We start from the raw sequence: 21859 nt of genomic DNA, 5'->3' as shown, positions 1-21859 counted from the left end.
CCACCAGTTGGTCGATCCTGGGAAGGGGGTAGCTGTCCTTTGGACAAGCTTTATTCAGCTTTTTGAAGTCGATACACATCCTCCACTTGCCGTTTGCTTTCTTGACCAAAACAATATTGGAGATCCACTCAGGATAATTGACTTCCTTAATAAATCCGGCCTTGAGAACTTATCCACTTCCTCGGCTATTGCCTTCTGCCTCTCCGGGGCATGACTCTGGATTTTTTCTTTCGTCGGCCGATGTTTAGGATCGACCGCCAGATGATGTTCCATGACTTCTGTGTCGATCCCCGGTATATCCGCTGGGACCCATGCGAAAACGTCCGCATTTCTTCGGAGGAAATCCACAAGACGCGTCCGCACCTCCTCCCCCAGGTTGGAGCCAATCAACACCACATGCTCTGTGTTCCCATCATTCAGAGAGATTGGTATTAGGTCTTCAATTGGACCGCCCCTCTCTTCAGTGAGGTCATCGCGAGCATCCAATCTATCGACCGGACAGGGGTCCGCTTGATCGCTTCTTTGCAAGGCAATGTTGTAGCAATGCCTGGCCAGTGCTTGGTCTCCCCGGACTTCTCCGATCCCCTGGCTGGTGGGGAACTTCAATTTCAAATGGTAGGTTGAAACAACAGCTCTGAGGGCATTGAGGCCGGGTCGGCCAAGAATTGCATTGTAGGCAGATGGCGCCTTTACCACCAGGAAATTCACCAGGGCTCTGGACTGCTTTGGATGCTGACCCGCGGTCACAGTTAGAGCTATCATTCCCTCCGTCGGAACAGTGTCACCGGTAAACCCTATTAAGGGGGAGCAAATCGGCCTTAGATGACCGCCAAGGGTGGCCATTCTTGAAAAGGCGTTGTAGAACAAGATGTCGGCCGAACTCCCGTTGTCGACGAGAATGCGACGGACGTCGTAATTTGCTATGTTCAAGAAAACTACGACCGCGTCGTTATGAGGGAATTGGACTCCCTGGGCGTCTTCTTCAGTGAAGGCTATGGGTTCTTCAACTTTTTGCCGCTTGAGGGAAGCAGCTGATGTGTTGATTGCCTCCCGTCGGGATTCCTCCGAGATGATGTTGATGGAATCCGGCGGAGACCGGTCATCCGGCCACCCTTTATAGGCGACCATAGCCTGAGGTAGTTGTGCAGAGACCTCGTGAGAGGGCATCAGATGAGGGAAGGAGGATTGGGCGCCGGAAAAGATGGTCGGAAGCGGGTCCGTTGAGCGCTCCTTTAAGAATAAGGGTGCTGCGAAGACACACGCCCTCCTTCTAGCGCCAATCCTGTTGGTGCAAAAATCTGCTTGCGCCGGAGAAGCTGGAGTCGGGGAAGCCGCGGTCGCCGCCGGGACCTGCAAGGGAAGTCTAAACCGGAGGTGGGGTTGCTCCGGCAAGACCCTCCGACGCTCAAGTCAGTTCTCTGCCTCAACAAGAATGGAGTGCTCGAACGGAGAATTTAGCAGAGTTTTGAGATAAGAAATGAGCTTGAAAAATAACGTATCTGAGTCCCCCCTTTTATAGGCGGGGGGGGCAACGGATTGATGGCGACGTTTGTAACCGTCTGGTAGTGGGCCGCCCATGGTCAGGAGAATTGATTGCGAAGGATAGTGGAGTAGACACGTGGCTATTGCTACTGCCTGCTACGTAGGACCAGTTGCAGGTAGTGGAGCGGCGTCCGTTGCCGCTAGCTGTCAGAGAGTAGTGGAATCGTGCAGCACCTACCGCAGGGAGCGGAGCAGAATCACGGCCGTTGACACAGCCTGTCAGAGAGTAATGGGTCCGCCGCAGGGGGTGATGGAGCCGCACGGAATCCGCTACAGGAAGTGGAACAGAAACATGGTTGTTATTGTGATCTGCCAGGGGACGCGGATTTGTTGATCGAGGCTCGGCAACGGTCGGAGTCCGGCCTTTGTAGAAGTCTGGGAGGGGTCCTCCTTTCGGTTGGGGTCGTGGGTGGAGTCCGGCTCCCGTAGGAGTCCGGATGGAGCTTACCCGCAGTTGATACCGAGGTGGAGCCCGGCTCCCGTAGGAGTCCGGGCGGAGCCGTTCTTCAGCTGATGTCGGAGGCGGAGCCCGGCTCCCGTAGGAGTCCGGGCGGAGCTGTTCTGCGGTTGATGTCGGAGGCGGAGCCCGGCTCCCGTAGGAGTCCGGGCGGAGCCCTCTCGGAGCTGAAGTTGCGGACGGAACCCAGCTCCCGTAGGAGTCCGGGCGGAGTCCTCTGCAATCAAAGTTAAAGATAAAGTCCGGCTCCCGTAGGAGTCCGGACGGAGCCTACCAGCAATTGATACCGAGGTGGAGCCCGGCTCCCGTAGGAGTCCGGGCGGAGCCGTTCTTCAGCTGATGTCGGAGGCGGAGCCCGGCTCCCGTAGGAGTCCGGGCGGAGCTGTTCTGCGGTTGATGTCGGAGGTGGAGCCCGGCTCCCGTAGGAGTCCGGACGGAGCCCTCTCGGAGCTGAAGTTGCGGGCAGAACCCGGCTCCCGTAGGAGTCCGGGCGGAGTCCTCTGCAATCAAAGTTAAAGATGAAGTCCGGCTCCCGTAGGAGTCCGGACGGAGCCTACCAGCAATTGATACCGAGGTGGAGCCCGGCTCCCGTAGGAGTCCGGGCGGAGCCGTTCTTCAGCTGATGTCGGAGGCGGAGCCCGGCTCCCGTAGGAGTCCGGGCGGAGCTGTTCTGCGGTTGATGTCGGAGGCGGAGCCCGGCTCCCGTAGGAGTCCGGGCGGAGCCCTCTCGGAGCTGAAGTTGCGGGCGGAACCCAGCTCCCGTAGGAGTTCGGGCGGAGTCCTCTGCAATCAAAGTTAAAGATGAAGTCCGGCTTCCGTAGGAGTCCGGACGGAGCCTACCAGCAATTGATACCGAGGTGGAGCCCGGCTCCCGTAGGAGTCTGGGCGGAGCCGTTCTTCAGCTGATGTCGGAGGCGGAGCCCGGCTCCCGTAGGAGTCCGGGCGGAGCTGTTCTGCGGTTGATGTCGGAGGCGGAGCCCGGCTCCCGTAGGAGTCCGGGCGGAGCCCTCTCGGAGCTGAAGTTGCGGGCGGAACCCGGCTCCCGTAGGAGTCCGGGCGGAGTCCTCTGCAATCAAAGTTAAAGATGAAGTCCGGCTCCCGTAGGAGTCCGGACGGAGCCTACCAGCAATTGATACCGAGGTGGAGCCCAGCTCCCGTAGGAGTCCGGGCGGAGCCGTTCTTCAGCTGATGTCGGAGGCGGAGCCCGGCTCCCGTAGGAGTCCGGGCGGAGCTGTTCTGCGGTTGATGTCGGAGGCGGAGCCCGGCTCCCGTAGGAGTCCGGCGGAGCCGGCTCCCGTAGGAGTCCGGGCGGAGCCCTCTCGGAGCTGAAGTTGCGGGCGGAATCCGGCTCCCGTAGGAGTCCGGGCGGAGTCCTCTGCAATCAAAGTTAAAGATGAAGTCCGGCTCCCGTAGGAGTTCGGACGGAGCCTACCAGCAATTGATACCGAGGTGGAGCCCGGCTCCCGTAGGAGTCCGGGCGGAGCTGTGCCGTTCCGTCGTCGATTCCGCTGGGGGTTTCGGCTGTGGGTATTTTATACCCAACAGCAACAATTCGGATAGAGTAGGGCAGAACTTGTTCATGTTGAAGTTCACAATAAATGGTTTAAATAAGTTGGGAAGTAATTGCAAGATCAATTCTGTTTTCACATCAGCATCTATGTTGCAATCAAGATGTTCTAGTTTCTCAATCTTATTGATCATGCTAAGAACATGTCCATTCACGGATGAACACTCAACTATTCTCATGTTAAATAATTTACTTGTGTCTTTAAACTTCATGTATCTACTTTGCTCCCTATAGAATTCCCTTAAGTAAGATATCGAATGCACTCTGTATTGAGTCATCTTGCTTTTGTAACTCATTAGTCATAGAACCGAGCATATAATATTTTATTTGCTCATTGTCATCCACCCACTTCTTATAAGTGTATCTTTCATCTTTATTTACCTCAGGAGAGAGGGTTGGTACAAATTGATCAAGGACATAAAGTATATTTTGGGATCTAAGAACAATCCTCAGATTTCTTAGCCAATTTTGAAAATTGGATCCAGTCAAAACATTTTGTCAAGTAAAACAGATAATGGGTTCAATGGTGCCCTGTTTTCTGCATAAAGTAAATGACTCAAATTAGTTATTGTTCTTTTAATTACTCCATATAATTAGGGTCTTTGATGACTAGTCATTAGCAATCTCCTGTTGGGTCTGGTGAAAGCCATTCTCCTCTTTAGTCTTAATACTGAGCAAGATTTTTGGGCACCCTCTGGGTTCCTCGATGTCACTTCCATGTTTGTTGATTGACTAGCTTTCACTTGAAAAATATATGGTAGAGTGAATTCCATATTCACTTCCCCCTTGTTCGGCTATGAGCTGAACTGGACCTTATAGTTGGTGTCCCTAGTTCCTAAACTTCTAGGTACATTTACCTAAATAGATGAAATAGTAGCGATTTGAGGATGTTGAACTTTCTCCTTGGTTTCCTACAATTTTCTTTTTTCTTACTTCTCCATCGCCCTCAGTCTCTGTCATTGTCTCTTTTGTGTCTGTCATAAGCTGAGGGTTGTAGAAATGGTAGGGAGAGTAATGCTTCAACTGGATCTTGTACCATCAGCCTGGAGTGATTGGTGGCTTGATTGTCTTCATTCTCCACTGTGCCCTGGGAGGTGGCAACTCTTGGATCACAGCTTTAGTTTTGCAATGTTTGATACCACAGTATTCTTTTGAATAGCCAAGTCAAGAGTTATCGGCATTCTCTTCTCATCCAAGTCACTGCCGGACTCAGATGAAGCACCTTTTTTGGGCACCAAAACCCGCAGACTGATCTTCCCTAACTGACCAAAAGTCTCCTTCATCTTTCATTTCTCAATCGGCGTTTTTCTCTTATTTGTCATTCTTCTAGATTTGATCTGTCTACTTCCAATGCCATATTGAAGGGTCCTGCTTCATAATCATTCAGCACTTCTAGCTTGTTGAACTTTCCCCAAAAGTATCTATGCTGGTGAAGCAGCCCCCTGCCGGAATTTTACCCATGCACTCGAGCCAAGCAAACAATGCCCGCACCGCCTATATTTCCTCGACAAAGGATTTTTCCTGCTTGTACAAGTGGAAGGTCATTGGGGTTGTCGTGAGACAACATGGATCCCACCCAACTCTAATGTTCAGCAGGTTATGCACTTGCTTAGCCGAACTACATGAAATGAATGATCCAACTCCTTGTTGGAGCACTGTTAGCAGAGGTCGAGATGCAATTTTTTCAGAATGAGGGATTGAGCCAAACGTAATAATCATGACCAGCAAATTACGGTCTATAATGCTTGTTTATATGGCATTGGAACTATCAACAGTAGCAGCAGAAGCAACCACCACAGAAATATAATTTAGGCCGCGCATAATTTTTTTTCCTTTTGTTGGAAATAAAAGAAAAGAAAAAAATTCGTTTGAGCAAAATGGTCATGAATATGATATTAACATATCATATATATATATATATATATATATATATATAGCGACCATTGTCCCACTTTATAGCAAGAATTCTGACATGCAATTACCATGCGCAACCAACAAGCCAAAACAAACTCGATCCAAATGAATTATATTAATATGACAGGATACATGCAGTACCTGTGAGATAACAATATGAGTACAGTTTATGCAGGAAAAAAGTTTACATCGCGTCCCTCTAACAAAAGGCAATCTTGAGCGAAGACGAAGAAAATTACGGGAAGCTTGCGAGTCACCTCGCACCAGTGCTGAAGTAGTTACACCATTAAGAGACATGCAGCCAAAGAACATGGTGAATCGAACTTGAAAGCTAGATTATTCATAGCCTTACTGCGGTTCTCTTTCTTTTGCTCCACCTGAGTCTGAAGTGAAATGCACAGCCTATTTAGACGAAACCACGACAACAGGTGGAAACCACGTACAAGCAACATTATACAAGGGAAGAAAACAAAGCTGGCCTATTTATTATCCATTTCTTTTAAGACTACAAGACAACGAGAGAACATAGAAGGAATAAAAGGAGATCTGTTTCTCGCTCTCACGCACAAACAAAAAAAGCCCTGATGGCACGCACATGTAATATGTCGAGCAACTCCGTCCCAGCAATGCCCGGAACTGCAGCACAAAAATTGATACAATCTTTTTCTTTTGGTTTTGGAATATCGATATCTGTCCAGCACTGCAGGAGATAGCAAGAACAAGAAAATACCTCAGTATTTTGAATACTTCACTTTTCAGGAATAATAACAACCACTTCACAGACATTGTTACTGATTCAAACCAATGCACTTTGAAAATCAGCTTCCTTGTTTCCAAGTCCAAATAACCAGTAAAAATCATAATTGTGATCATGGTTACAAGTGCTAGGCTAGTACCAGCACCCATCACTGTATTAGTACCAGGTAACAGGCAAGACAGCATCAAGCAGTACCAACCCATATCGACCCATCCTGGTTTGATATGGTTCGAGACCAGCAACACTGTGACATAAGAGCTCTTACATCCTTATAATTTTAACTCTTTTGTAGTTTTGGCAAACTCATGGCACATGCGATTCCAGTCACTAGCTAGCATCTCCCATGCCAACAGCACTTGAGTGGACCATGATTAACATACCTATTCCATTTACTAAAAACATGGTTGAACTAGGAAATTAATTCGAATTACTAAAAGCTATAGATTTCCAGATAACCCCAAGAGTTGATAAGCTTTACATAGTTGAGCATTCTTCATTTCACGGTCAAAGATAGCAATCAGAAGGCAGACAACCCAAGAATTTTCCATTCAGTTCTACATCATCATCAAGAATTCATGGCCCCCAATCCTATGTTGTATGCAAGGTATTTTGTTAATTAAAGCACCTAGAAGAAAACTATAAAGTAAAAGAATTAAAAAAAAAAAAATTCTATTAGCCACCAGAAACATCTAAAATACTAGCCAGTAAAAGCATCAAAGCAACAGTAATGCATACAAAGCTATGTTATGTAGCATAATTTAACTTGAGCAAAAACAATCAATATAGAAGTTCTAAAACCAATGGATATGCATGCAAGGATAGTGTACCAATGGATGATTGAGAGGTGATGACACAAAAACCAAAAAACATGCCAAATGATGTATAGGGTTATACCGCCTAGTCTTTTGCAGCCTCCATGCTATCAGCTGAGCTTCTTGATATACAGCTGGCATGCACAATAGGAACCTGTCCAGCAGACTCATCCATTTTTTCCATGTCACTTTGCTCATTTGGTAGATTCAAATACACTGTTCCTTTGTACATCCATTCATCCCTTTCAGTAGAATAAACATCTTCAAATGGTTCTCCGCATAATGCACATATGCATTGGCTTTCATCTGCAGGAACTGCTGGCTCGTATTGCTCATCCATTGGGACAATCTCATCCAGAGAAATTGTTGACTCCACTGGCCCAGCTTGTGGTCCCACACATCCAGAGAGCCAACTACTCAAATTCACATACCACTTTCGAGAAACTCTGTTGAAACAGCTCAGTTCAGACTTCTTTGAGCCATGCCAATCGAAGTGACCATGGAATTGCTCTTTAAGTCTGAATCTTAGGCCACATATGTTGCACCGATGCTCTAGGTCATCAAAGAGGCTACTGATCACATCAGGATGAAATTTGCGTATGATCTCTGGCGTGAACTCAATGCCTAAAAGGTCGTTCAATCTTGTAGTGGATTGTACCAATGCAGAACTTGTTGGAGCATCTGATTCAGTGGCAGAAGGCCCTTTTGCTGCTACTGAAGGAATGATTGAACTACCTACGGTTGAAAGTTCACACTTTGAGATGCTGTTAGCAAAGCCACTACTCTGATTTGCCAGTTCATTGGGCAGCTGAACTGAAGTTGCAGCTGGTAAATCTGTTGCTGGTGAGGATATCAAACCCTTTTCAACTAATGAGCTCAGAAGACATGAAAGTGGATTCGTAGTGAGACTAGCTATGTTGGAGGTCTCTTTGGTGGTACGCACCAAGGATGAGGGAGGTGGAGGCCCAGGTGGTAGGGGAGGAAGAATGAGTCCCGTAGAGGGTGGCACAAGAGTTGATATATTGCCATGGGACAATGGTAGTGATATTGAAGAGGAAGCGACAGAAGGAACAGATGATGTTGCAACTAGACTAGGAGGAGGTCCGCTAGGTAGGGGAGGCTGTATGTTCGGGTTCTGGAAATTACTCATCGTATTGTTTGGTACAAGTCCACTGTTCATAATAGCAGCCAATAAATTAGTTGTGCTAGGTTGGCCACTGAGTTCAACAGCAGGATTATTTGAATTGTTTGTTCCAGAAAGTTCTATCTGATGAGATCCAAAACTCTGGGGTAGAGGTGGTGATTTCTTGGTCTGATGGGAAGTTTGAGACTGTGTTTGTGTCTCTTGCACTGATAGACTAGACCCTGATTGCTGCAAGAAGGGAAGGTGATGCCTAAGCTGACCAAAAGGTGCTGAAGCAGAAGCAGACAAGCTTTGCAGGTGTTGAGAAGGATGTGATGAGGGTAGCTGTGAGTTCAGTGAAGTATTAGAATGCTGAGTATGATTTTGGCCTGAAATAGGAAAAGAATCCTGAGTTACTGATGCCTGTAGGACTTGACTCAACTGATCTGGAACACGTGTAGGTTTTTGACCCATGGGAAAGAAGGAATTAGATCGAAGAAGATCATGATCCATTGAACTTTGTGATTTCTGATGTTGAAGGACTGCAGAAGATGGAGGTGAATGTGCAGATGATGATGGAGGCTGCAACAGTTGCTGTCTTTGCTGCCCAAGCATTCCACTTGATCCTGAAACTAAAGATGAACCCATGCTCATAGATAAACCACCACTAAAAGAAATAGGCTGTCCTTCGGACTGACTAGAAATTCTTGAGCTTGTATGATTCACTCCAATCATTGAGGGTGAAACCTCATGTGAGGCCCAAATGGAGGTAGGATGCTCCAAAGCATCTCGCCCCATGTATAGTGCATCTGCTGAAGTTCCCACACCTACTCTTGACTCAGCATCATGCTTGGTATGGGGCTGTGGAAGCTCTTCAGGTTCCTGCATGAAGAGAATGTCAATCAGCCTCCAGATTTCAGCAGTATTCTGTAATAACACCAAACTAGTTAAGAAGTGGAGGTACCATTATGATACCTATCTGCCACTATTAGTGAGAATAAAAATGTTTAGGCTCACTTTCTCCATTCAAAGTTTGTTAGTTGTGCTGATCTGGGGACTAGTACAGATAGACATGCAGAAACAACTCTGTACAACTCTAGATCTTTCTGTTTTAATTTACTCTAGTTTAAATGAATGGCACAATCAATTCTTCTTAACAAACTGCATAGTCATATTAAGATATGAGATCACATAAATGCACACTCAGAATAACTGACCCAGCCATTTTGCCCCAAGATCCATTAGTGGCCACGGCATCATACACAAATTGTGGATCGTTTTGCACTCCACCCACTTACACACAAGAAGGATAAATTTCAGCAGTTCTCTTGCCACACACAGATGAACACCCAAGCATACAGTATTAAGGTCAGCTACTAAGAATAAATGAACAAAGATGTTAAAGAGATAAATACCTTAAGTGGTGGAACTCTGCCTTCCTGTCCAGAGGTCTTCCTCAATTGAGATAAAGAGTCAATTTTGTTCAAATAAGAGCCCAGATGCTCGGGCTCTGGAGGCATCCACTTGACTTTCTGCAAACATGCAGGTTTATTTGCATCATTAGTACTCCACCCGCCTTTTATTAGGTTATCAGTACTTTCAGAATCAATTGCTCCGGAATTCATGTCATCCCACATATACTCTTCCTCCTCGGAATTCTTCCAGTTCTTAGATGTTAGTTGGATACTTCTATCAATATTGTTCAGGTGAACTGAAGGCAGCTGACCATCTACACGTGCAGATCCAGATGCTCGGTATACTCCATAAGCATGATTAGCATCAAAGCCATTGCTTCTGCTGATGCGCATTTCAGAAGCATTTATGCGAGCACCATGATATGGTTTGTCAAGTACATCTCGCTCTTTAAGCCTCTCACTTACCCTTCCAACTCCAAGATCCGACTGCCGCGTAATATCAGAAGAAAACTCATGACCTCTGAATTCTTTTCTCTCATGAATGGGGTTGTTTATCAGTTCCCTTTGAGGCCACATATTCTGCAATCAAACTCAATCTCAGATTAACAGTTTTAAACTGGAAACACTGCATAATTTAAGCTACAAAGTGAGTTTTATTCAAGCAACAGATTCATGAATGATATATGAAAAGAACCGAACCAGGGAAGAAACTGCATACAGGCATTCTGTTAGGCACATTATTCCATTGCCTTGTGCTTCCAATAATTGCTGCTTTGTCAGACCTCTCTGCATCAATGGAATTAACCGCACCACTGATGTCATCATTGATTATTTCCTTTGCCTTCATTAAATAAACCAATAGAATGTTAAAAAAAAAAAAATTATATGAAGAGCAAAGAAAAGAAAAGTGATGACCTCATGGATCAAATTACAATTAGTTCAAAGTTCCATCACATCATTTGATCTGTATTGCAGAAAGCACCACCCCTTGAATTTTGGTTAAGACATTCACTTTAATAAAAGGTTAAGCAATGGAATTCAGAAACATAAATGAATCTATTTTTGAAGCTACTTTTCACCTTTCTTAAAATCATAACCATAACTAGAGCCATTGAGCACTATCCTAGTCACATCACCAGCTTGCATTGCTAACAGATACAGCCATTTAATAGGAACAAAAAGCAAAGAAAGATTGAAGAAGTCGACTCCAAACATATCAGTCAAAGCTTGCTGTTCCTCCTCCATTCAGCACATGTATCATGCACATGAGCCCACATTTTTACAAAGATTTGGTTTCATTAGGCACCAGACATCACTATCCTGTAGCAAGATTTCCATTATCTGCTTTTGCATGTAGTGTGGACCATAAATTATCTAAATGCACTTCCACAAAATATCAGGAGTGCAATAGATGTAATACTTTATTTATACTAAGTAAAATATGGTAACATACAGTGGCAAAAAATTAATTCTCTATTAACCATAACCATATTAAATAAGACTTGAACCCAATAAATCAGCTTGCCTATACTGAGTTCTGCACTCATTTTTTGAGAGAGATCTGCCCTCATAAGCTCAGGTTAAACAATTTAAAATACCCTTTCATCCTGCAACACAGGTTAAGAATTCTAATAAACTATGACCTACAATGCTTTACTTTTATGTTATAATTGTTATGTTCAACCATTAAACAAAAAATTTTAGCAGTATTTGATGCTCATAAACAAGGGCAACTTACCAGAACACAGAAGTCCAATAACCCCATTGATGGACTAAACAGGTTTGATAGGTAAAAGATATTGGAAGTCCAAATGGGTTAATCTCTCCACAGTTGATTGGGCAAACAGAAACAAAGTGCAAGCAGGCCTCAATGCAGAACTTAAAAGTTCACCAATGGTCCTACATATTAAAGAATGCAATAAAGGGTACAATGTGTTTGAACTAATGAAAGGAAAAACAAAGTCCTCAAACACTTTATTTGAGTATCAAGTCTTAGGAAGCCTCTTATATCTCAGAAGATATAGCTTAAGGAAATAAATTTTGCAGACCTTAAAAAACAGGTGAATATTTCTTCCTGGGGATAATGGATCTGTGCAAAGAAGAAAATTCTAATAATTCTGATTCTGAGATCTAACATGTGGCAAATTTTCAGTACATCCCACAAGCGCTACCATGTAAAGAAATCAACATACCTGTCAAAATTTATTGCAGCATCTAGAATACAAAATGTTTTCATCACAAACTAACCTACAATGATGGGCTAGATGTATCAATCAGGATTTACTTTAACGTCCAACTCTAATCATGAATATACATCTCATTATATAATAGAAAAAGCTATAAGGACCATTCTGGATTTGCTTTTGGAGGGATAAAAGCACTTTTTGGAGCCTAAAAGCACTTATGGATGATATATGGGTGTTTGATAAAAACCTGAAACAGCTTTCGGATCCTCCCTAAAGTAGTAAAAACCTCTACTTGGCAAAAGCTCCGATTTGGAGCTTCTTCACAAAAGCACTTTCTGAAGCCTATCGAGAAATTGACCATATCTCTGAACTTTGTTGTTATTGCATTGTTTAGAAAAATAATTATATTATTTATTATAATATCTAGATTAAAATAAAATATAAAATTATAGATTAGCAATACTTTACAATAATATTAATATGAAAATAATATTATAATATAATATTAATATAATACTATAATAATATACTATGCAATAGTATAATAATATGTAATAATAGTTGTTGTAATACTTTATATCAAAATACTGTATTATAATTATTAACTAATAATAATATACATGATGTTATATCATATTATTGTTTTAATTTGATAAAATATAAAATATTATATTACATAATATTATATTATAATTATTATATTATATTTATTATATTATATTATGCTAAAATAATAGTATCACATTCATATATACTATTATTAAGTAATAATAGATACATTATGTTATATTCTATTATTTTATTTTAATAAAATATACAATATTATATTATATTTATTATATTATATTATAGTATAGTATACCAATATCATGACAATACTACATTATTATCATTACTATCATTAGTATATCTTAACAATCATATTTAATGACATTATTATATTTCTCCAATATTATACTATTATATTATAATATTAATACTATTCTAATATTACAATATTTAAAATAAATAATTTGTAAATTAAGAATACTTTACGGTTACAGTTCTTGATAGTACAAAGAGTTAAGAAATTGAAAACACTAAAAAATACCCTTTATTGTCATTTTCCCATATTAAAAGCACTTTCTCAGTTTGGTTACCAAACAAATCCTAAAGTTCTACAAAACTTCAAAAATATAGTTACCAAACAGTAAACAACTTTTTATTAAAAGCACTACTAACAAAAGCTAACGAAAACTTTGCTACCAACAATAATCCCAAATGAGGTCTAAACCATCTCCACCTTGAAACTTGAAGTCTCATTCTTGGCCCCTTCCCCACCAAAAAAAAGGATATACAATGCTATGAAAAAGATGAAGAGGCACACATCTCGCACACTAGAAAGCGAGAGAGAGAGAGAGAGAGAGAGAGAGACTCTCCCAAGTTTTGGGATCTTTGGGATAAGTTAAAGAAAGAGACTCTTATCAAACTAGCAAACTTACCGGGAGAAAAAATACAAAAGAGAGAGAGAGAAAAACAAAGAGAGCTCAACTATCTACATTTGAACATTTTGCCAAAGAGAATTACATTTACACGTTCATTCCACATGCGGAGTTGTAGTTTATTATCATTAGATTTTGCAAATGGGATGATATAAACTTGTTAATTGTTTTATTTCCTTCTTCTTACGGAAGACTCAAGTTTCCGATAAATGATTGAATTATGTATCCAATAAGCAAAGTTGTCCCTTTGTCCATAGTATCCTTTGTTCCCAGACCATCTCGCAATCAGTTTTAAATTTTTCGACAAATTTTGTAGAATGCATTCCTAGATAAGTTCTACAAAAACACCCTCTAGAAATTTCCTTTCTGATCAGATCTGATAACAAAGAAGATCATCATTCTCATATAAAGATGACTACTTCCGCTCCCTATAACCCTTTGCATTAGGACTGATCAGATCTGATAACAAAGAAGATCATCATTCTCATATGAAGATGACTACGTTTGCTCCCTATAACCCTTTGCATTAGGACTTAAAATGGGTCGAATCAATCCATAAACTCAACCAGATAAGGCCTTATTTGAACAAGTTTTTTGGACCCATGGGTTGGGTGGAGGGCAAAAAAGTGACCTTGTAAAAGAGTGGATCCGCTATCGGTCATATGTTTTCCTACCTGACCCAGACCCACTGACCCATGCACTAATTGAGTCTGAAACAGTTCAAACATTAGATCATGAGTCAAAAAACAGTTCCAACATTAGATCACCCAATCCAGCCCGATCCAACTCAACTCTAAAACTCATGGCTTTGAAATTCCTTAATATACTGCCATGCTTAAGTTTGTAGATTGGGTACTAAGGTTATTCGTTAGTAGGGTGATGGTTCAATCAATTTTGGATCTTATTCTCCTTGACAACATGAATGATATAGATCCACATTAACACCCCTCTTTATTTTTTCACTTGCTACCCATGTCTTTATTAAACTTCCTTCAAAATATATAATTAGTGTACTTTTTATCTTGAATTGGACCCAAATCTAGAATTGACCCAACGTAGACCCTGATGCATTAGGTTGGGTTCAGGTTGTGCTTGACACAATCTGGCCCAAATGACCAGATGGATCTAATACCCAGTCAAAACCAGTTAGTGGATGACTCCATGTCTAGGTCATGCTTGCCCTCTCCCAACCCAGCACAGTTGCAACACTATTTTTATCCCAGCTTTTTTGGACTTTAATTCCTTCACAATAATCCAACAAAATATCCACTTACTCGTTCCTTCTCATTATGGAGCATCCTAGTTTCTACTTCAGCCAAGAAAACCAACTGAAAACACCATAAAAATCATGTGGAAAACTTATCTGCAATGCCGCTGTAAAGATATTTACTTTGGTTTCAACTTTCCACTGTTTATGCTAGTTCAAAAGATCATGCAGTGACTTTGTGCGGTCAACTAGAGTATAGCATAAAAAATGAATAGAATACTATAATAGCATGGAATCAATATTCCACGTATGAAGTTAAAAATGAACACTATATTTAAGAACCTAGAGTAATTTGCTTACGCTAGTTGACTGTTGAAGACGCTGTCTTGCTTCTAAATATTTTGGATTCACATGAATGCTGTAGGGCGGACGCTGTGTCTGAGAATCAGGCCTCGATGATGCAGATCCAGATGAACCATTCACGACAGCTGAGAAGCCAAGTTCATTCTCAATTATATGAAGCATAGCAGAGGGAAAGACTCCTTTCCATGTTCCAAAAAGATGTCGCATACTAGGATGTACAGAAGAATCAACATGTTTATAGGCCCTGCAAAATACCTATAAAATAACAAGCATCATTAAAACTAGATTCTACACAAAAATGTAGTAGTTACATTGTTTCAGACACTCACAGGTAATATACAAAATTTGAGAAAAACTAGTCATTGGAAGGAGTAACAGAAACACAATAGAGAAGTTTAAATGCCCTTTATGTTTTAACAAATTGACCTAAATTTTTCAGTTTACAATAGAGAAATCACATCCCAATGCAGTGGAAGGAAACCTCCTAGCATAGAGATGGCCTCCAATATATTAAACTGCCAGTAATCAATGTATTAGATTTTACTGAGTTCATGGATCAATGAAATAATCTACCTCAGGTAATCTTGCAGCAAAATATTTAATGTACTCTCTTCCAATATTCTTCACAATACTATCAAGGAGATAAAGGGATGGCAACTTCTGTTCACTGGGAACCTGCAAATCAACAGTAAAGCATCATAACTAGATCATCCAAGAGAAACACAGAAAATTGGAATTTTGGGCAGATTCCTAGCAGCATGAAAAACAGCAAATTTAGCTCAATGATAAACTCCACAGGCAACTTGAAGTACTGAACAGGGCATCCCAAACAAAAGCAATTAATAAACTTTTCAACAATAAAATAAAGGCATGTAAAGATTGTAGAGAATGGCAGGCTCATTGAACTAACCATTTTTTCTGCTCCTAGTACTAAGGCGTTTACCACTTTGATAAGGTGCAGAAGAACAATGTATCATTTCCCAACAACAAAAGGAACAACTATAGTAGTTGGAAGGAAAAATAAGATCCATTGTTAAGGGTAGCATAAGGACTGAGTATATGGATCAAATTTGTGAAAGATGAAAAAGAAAACAGTGAACAGCATTGAGTTTAGCCACTTTTCAACCAATAGAAAATCCATTACTAAATTATCTTACATTCTTGCCCCTTTCCTCTTCTCTCCAATGCTACTAAGCCTCAACATTTAAACAAGATGACATTTACAGCATAGAGCCTCATCTCAGGGCAACTTAAATTGATAGACATGGTGGTTCACATCTATACAATTTGAATAATGGATGGACAATCCCTTGAGGCATGAAATGAAACAGGACTATTTATGTACAACTAGATATTGGCACATATAATGCATGTCTTTTACTGAAAAAGTTGATGAATCTGCCATCAATCAAGATTATTTGCTGTAGATCTGAGAAACATACTCCCTCTTTCGGTTCATGTGCTCTTGTAATAATCATTTATTAAAAGTGACTGTTGCCTGGAAGCGAGTGGGTACTTTCTAAAGGAAAAGTGTAGTTATAATGGAATTTGCATGCCGTTCATCCAAGTTATGGACTCACCAGCTTCATGGATAGATGCCCAAATAGTTTTATGCCATAATAACAGAGGTGTGAGTAATTAGTGAGAGCTTTGTGCATGATGTGCACAGCTTATTCAACAAGAAGGAGAACACCATGATCATTGTAACCGATAATGATTATTTTTAGTAAATAAATGTATTCCCCCATTTAGTTATGAAGTTATTTCACTTCCTAAGCCATTTATTGAGAAAAAATGTGCGGAAGCCACTTGGAACCAGCATATATGGTTTATCCCCAATATAAGTAGCAAACACCTCAAGCTGTTGGGTGTGATATGCCTATCCACATTTTCTTGGTCAATGCTCTCTTAACCCATTAGACCGGCTATACCCATACCTAAGGTCCCCTGCAGGCCAAAACCCTGGTCTAAGTGGTGTAAACTGAGCTCTTTATCCCTGCAATTAATTGGATAAATGACCATTACTGCCCTCATTAACTTCTCACCTTTTACCATGTAAATATTAATTGAAAATTAATATTATATAATCTTTCCTTTTTCTGTTTTTAACAAGTGTTCATGGTCTTTTTTATTCCCTGATGTTCCCAATGTGAAGAGGAATAAGAGAAACTGTACCATGACATGATATATTGCTATTCTTTTAATTGTAGATAATAACATAAAATAAGTTATCACCTACAGAAATAAATTGTATTATTATTATATGATACATGGCCGAAGATATTGTATGTCATGTTTTAATATTATATTATCATATACAACCATTAATTGATAACTAATACTTATATAATGTAAAAATAATTCATAAATATTGCAATAAATTATAATATTATTATGTCATCCTTGGTCCATTGTATATACCATATCAGTTTTTTAGTATTACATTATAGCTATACAAATATTACTCAAATATTAATAATATAATATATTAGATTATTACAATTTAACTACAGTTAATATTCAAAAAATTCACCAATACATTGATAAAACTTGTCCAATTTCTAAAATAGGTACCTTTATCCCCAAATAACATCCAAACAGCATTATGTTATTTCCAGTCTACATCCCAATGCTCAAGCAAGATTACTGCAATTATCATATGGGATTATTCTCCCTCAAATAGCAAACAAGGTTTACACCCACAAAACCTGGTGAGATAACTTTCACGTGTTCCCATTTTGCCTATCCTAAAAAAAGGAGGGGGTTGCGGGGGGGGGGGTGCAGGCCTAAGCATGTATTGAATAAGGGAAATGAGATGCATGCCAAGAGAAACTCTAGTTTCATGTTCCATCCCTAAGCCATTGATAAAGGAAGTTGAGAGTTTGTGTCATAAATGGGCATATGGTGGACCTCAACTTATAAATAGGGGTTTGTGGAATGCTCTAGTCCATATTCAAATGGCTAGACTCCAGGTTCTTGCATTATATATGGAAAGATGACAGTACAATACAAATAAGGTAGTATGGTGAGTCCAATGTGTGCGGCTAGTGAATCAAATCACAAGCTATGAAAATATAGAATGAATGGCTAAACAGCCAATCATGCACTAGGTTCACATTGATAAAGTGATTTTCCAAAACCTATACCTAATCTTTTTCCTCTCTTACTTATTCAAGTGAGATGTCCAAATCATTAAGATGGATAAATCTATTATAATGATAAGGCAGACATTCAAGCCGGACTTCCAAAACCCTAGTCCATCAAGGCACAGGTAAAGGTGAGGTAATATTCACTTTTCTATACCTAACAAATATAAATGCACTATTTCTAGCAATTGCATGCATTGTAAGTTCCTAGATTTCTAAAACAAACTATAAAGAGAAAAAGCATGTTTACATGCAATAATATGAACAGAGTGCAATTATGAAATTCCTTGATGTCTAGAACAAAGTTTTGGCATGTGGCATGCCATGATTAAGTGGCATAGAAGAACAAAAATTTAATATAAACACATTCATGCACAGCAAAATTAAAACTTCAACTGACGGTGTTAGTGAATTTCATATGTATGAATATATTTCAAGGCTAACTTTCCATCAGAATGATTTAAATCATAATTGCTCCTTTGCCACTAAACCAAATTAAATTAAGCTGAAGGGCAAAAGGGCTATTGAAAACTACAAGTAAACATATTTCGAGTTGCTACCAATGTTTTCAGCTTACAAAACAAATATCTATGTATTATTAAAAGTTACAAAAACAGCTGTTGTTTCTTTTCTCTTACACAAGCATAGTAGTTAGAAGTTAAACCATTGAATTGAAATTAGTAACAACTTGAGATGAATATGATTACTTAAAAAAGAAGAGGTAATGGAAGACAAAAGGAAAAAGACATGATTATATTAAAAATTGAAGTCATGACAGTTTTTGTACCGAAAAAGAATAAAATCATCATTTAAAAGGACAACCTAGTAAAGAAACTCCAGAGCAGGTTATACTTTACATGGATTAGTCATCAAATGCTTAACCATATTTACTTTTATACTAAAATTATAATCATCCCAAGACATCCTGACAAGCATAACAGAAAAATACCAAATTTCATCCCCCCCAAAAAAAGCCCCACTAGGCCTACAACCCTTTACCTCTAAATGGCACCAGCAGATCACCTACCTGCTCTTTTGATGCTGATAGAATTAGCAAGCATTCCCTTTTTTCCTAGCATCTACATATGCAATGTCTTGTAAATTCAGGAGCTCAACTTTATGAAACAAAGGTACTTTAAACTTAGCTATATGCCACCAATCTTTTTAGCTTGTATTTTGATTGTTCTTCATATATTCATAGCTAGATGTCTTCGAGCATTGGTATAGCTGAAACTTTAACATAGTCTGTAGGTGGCCATTGTTATTATTGTTTTTTGGTCAACATGTCATATTACACTAATATAGGATCTTAAATAAGTATGGATACGTACATTCTCAATCATTTCTATTTTTCTGAACTTTTAATTATGTATTTCTAATTTTTGCTTATCTTTATTTATTTTATCAATTCACATTCATTATTTTCTGAAACCAACTAACACATTTTCACATATGCAGCCTCATATCACATGAGCGTCATGCAGTCTCTAGCAGTCTGCATGACTGCTCTTTAGATACTTGACTGCATGTAGGAATAAATTCCATAAAATACACTTGTTGAACATATAAAGCAAGAATACAAAAACTATGAGCCAATTGAAGAAAAAGATAATTGTAGAAAACCAAATGGACTCTTGACATGAAAAATTAGACAAACTAATGAACCAAATGAAAACAGTAGGTCCGTAACCACATTCAGCAAACTATATCCCATTTATTCAAGAAACAAAGATGAGGAAGATACAATAAACGAACAACAATCGAGCCATGGCTAAATAAAAGACTTTTGAGAAACCTTCCATGTAAATCACTCAGAACACACCCATAAATTCTCCATGCCTTGCTAAAAGACAAACTAACAGTACAAGTCTGATTGAATTTCTATCTCACAGCAAAACTCTTCGATACCTTGATAGCTTATAAAGCCTGAGTGTTAGAAATTGCATGTTATTCCTAACATTCAATCACACATAATGAGAATGTTCATGCATGAAAGTTCATCCTCTTTAAAAAGAGATTGTTGGTTTGCACTGGCTTAGTGTTCCATTAATCAACTAGCCTAGATGGCAAACCGTAAGAAGCCTAGATGGCAAATCCCACTATCACAATGGCACCTAAAATAATTCAGTCCAGAAAGTTTCTGATTTGAAAGTAGCATTTCTCCAAGCTCACAATCAGTAGCCAATCAATGTGAATGCAATATGCAAGTATCCAGCCTCCGTCTATGACACCAGAGATTGATAGATCATTGGTAAGAAACATGTATCAGCATCTGTGAGGTCAACCATCTAAAAACCATAAATTTCCCCTCGGCCTTTGTAGGCAAACTTCTGTTTGATCTCAATACTTGCTACTTCACCAGTGGAACTATGTACCGAGGCACCACATAGAAGTATCCAAGATTGTTGTTTTCTAATCAATATTTACAGAAAAAAAGTAAAGATACATAGATAGATAGATACATACATACATACATATATCTTTAATTTACATGAGTTGAAGCAAATCAGATCACCTCGAGAACATTGGCACAGATAGTGGCCGCGATTTCCTTAGCAGCATGGCGATTCTCTCCTGCGATGATGGTTAGATTCGTGATGATAGGCTTTGAATTGAACGTCAGTTCGGCCAGCGCGGTCTTGTACTGCGCCACGAGCTCTTGCTGCTGCTGATAAGATTCTCCCCTCGGCGCGTCCTCCCTTTCCACCATCTCCCTCTCGCTGCCCGCCCTCAGCCTCGGGGCCAGCGGCTGGCTGCCGGCCTTCGGCGGTGGGAACGGACGGTCTCGGCTGGTGGAGAAGCCGCGGTCATCCTCCACTAATCGAGGTCTCTTCAAGCCCGGCTCTCGGGAGCGGTCCGTGGCGGATCTGCGGGAGCTCTCCATCTGCATGCCCCCGCAGAAAGATCCCGGAACCCTAACCCTAATTCCCGAAGAGCAAGCGAGGATCGCGAGAGCTTAGCGGCGCGATCTCCAAAAATAGAAATAGATACCAGAAGATTTAGAAATTAGAAAAGAAGAAAAAACGCTATTGTACGAGACGAGAGTGGTTCTCGTAGAGAACAAGGAAACCCGGAGAATGCTCAGACACAGAGAGAGAGAGAGAGTCTGAGAGTATGGGATGGGAGGGGCTTTTGAAAGGGTGCGAGAGACGGGGTATTATGCGTAATTCGGAGGAAGTTTGGTGTCAGTTTAAATAGGGGAGTTGGGAATAACAGGAGGAGGGCAAGAATGAAAATTAATTATGAAAAGAAAACCAAGGAGGAGGTTTCCGGAAATGAACGAAAATGTAACTTATGCACAAGCTACAAACTTAATCACCACTAAATTATGTCTAATTTACAGTTGCACCGTCGTTTTATTTTTCTGCGGAGAGATGAAATGCAAAAAAAAAAATGGTAGGAACAGCCTCCTTCGTGAGGCCCGCGGCTTGACAGCCGCCTTCTTCGGGCTGTATAACAGGTCAAAAAAAAAAAAAAATTAAAAAAATATATATTATATTATTTTAAAAATATAAATATTTTTGATATAATTAATTATTTTTGAAAACAAAATATAGTAATGGAGATAAAGGTAATAGTAATTGCAACAGGAATGATACGTTGGGGTTGATTCTATTAAAAATCAACTGAATTTGATAGTAAGTTTAAAGAAAATAATCAAATTATGTATAGTCTTAGAGAGATTATAGTCAAATTATTAAAAATAATATTTTGAAAAATAAATATATGTATAGAATTTGATATTGAATCATCATAAATTTTTATATTTGATATGTTGTTCATTTACTCACCTTACTTATTATTTTTTTAAAGCTTACATCTATATATCTATCACATTTGATTGCTCAAACTCTTTATAAGCTATGTTTTTAATTGCACATAATTATTA

At 40.1% G+C, this 21859-nt stretch overlaps 1 protein-coding gene across 1 annotated transcript; it reads right to left on the bottom strand.

Annotated features, from left to right (window-relative positions):
- Positions 1–5563: 5563 nt before the first annotated feature.
- Positions 5564–21055, bottom strand: LOC105036286 (polyadenylation and cleavage factor homolog 4). The gene is made up of 7 exons (XM_010912050.4): positions 20486–21055; positions 15398–15499; positions 14822–15079; positions 10306–10428; positions 9588–10166; positions 7132–9054; positions 5564–6180 (listed from the first exon to the last, which is right to left on the bottom strand). The coding sequence occupies exons 1-6, from the start codon at positions 20858–20860 to the stop codon at positions 7135–7137; spliced, it is 3357 nt and encodes a 1118-aa protein (XP_010910352.1). The 5' UTR covers positions 20861–21055; the 3' UTR covers positions 5564–6180; positions 7132–7134.
- Positions 21056–21859: the final 804 nt, after the last annotated feature.

The sequence above is a fragment of the Elaeis guineensis genome, chromosome 8, assembly GCF_000442705.2.
Source record: "Elaeis guineensis isolate ETL-2024a chromosome 8, EG11, whole genome shotgun sequence".
In the NCBI taxonomy this organism is placed as follows: Eukaryota; Viridiplantae; Streptophyta; class Magnoliopsida; order Arecales; family Arecaceae; genus Elaeis; species Elaeis guineensis.
Note: the sequence above shows the minus strand (reverse complement) of the source record. Positions and strands in the feature narration are given on the sequence as shown.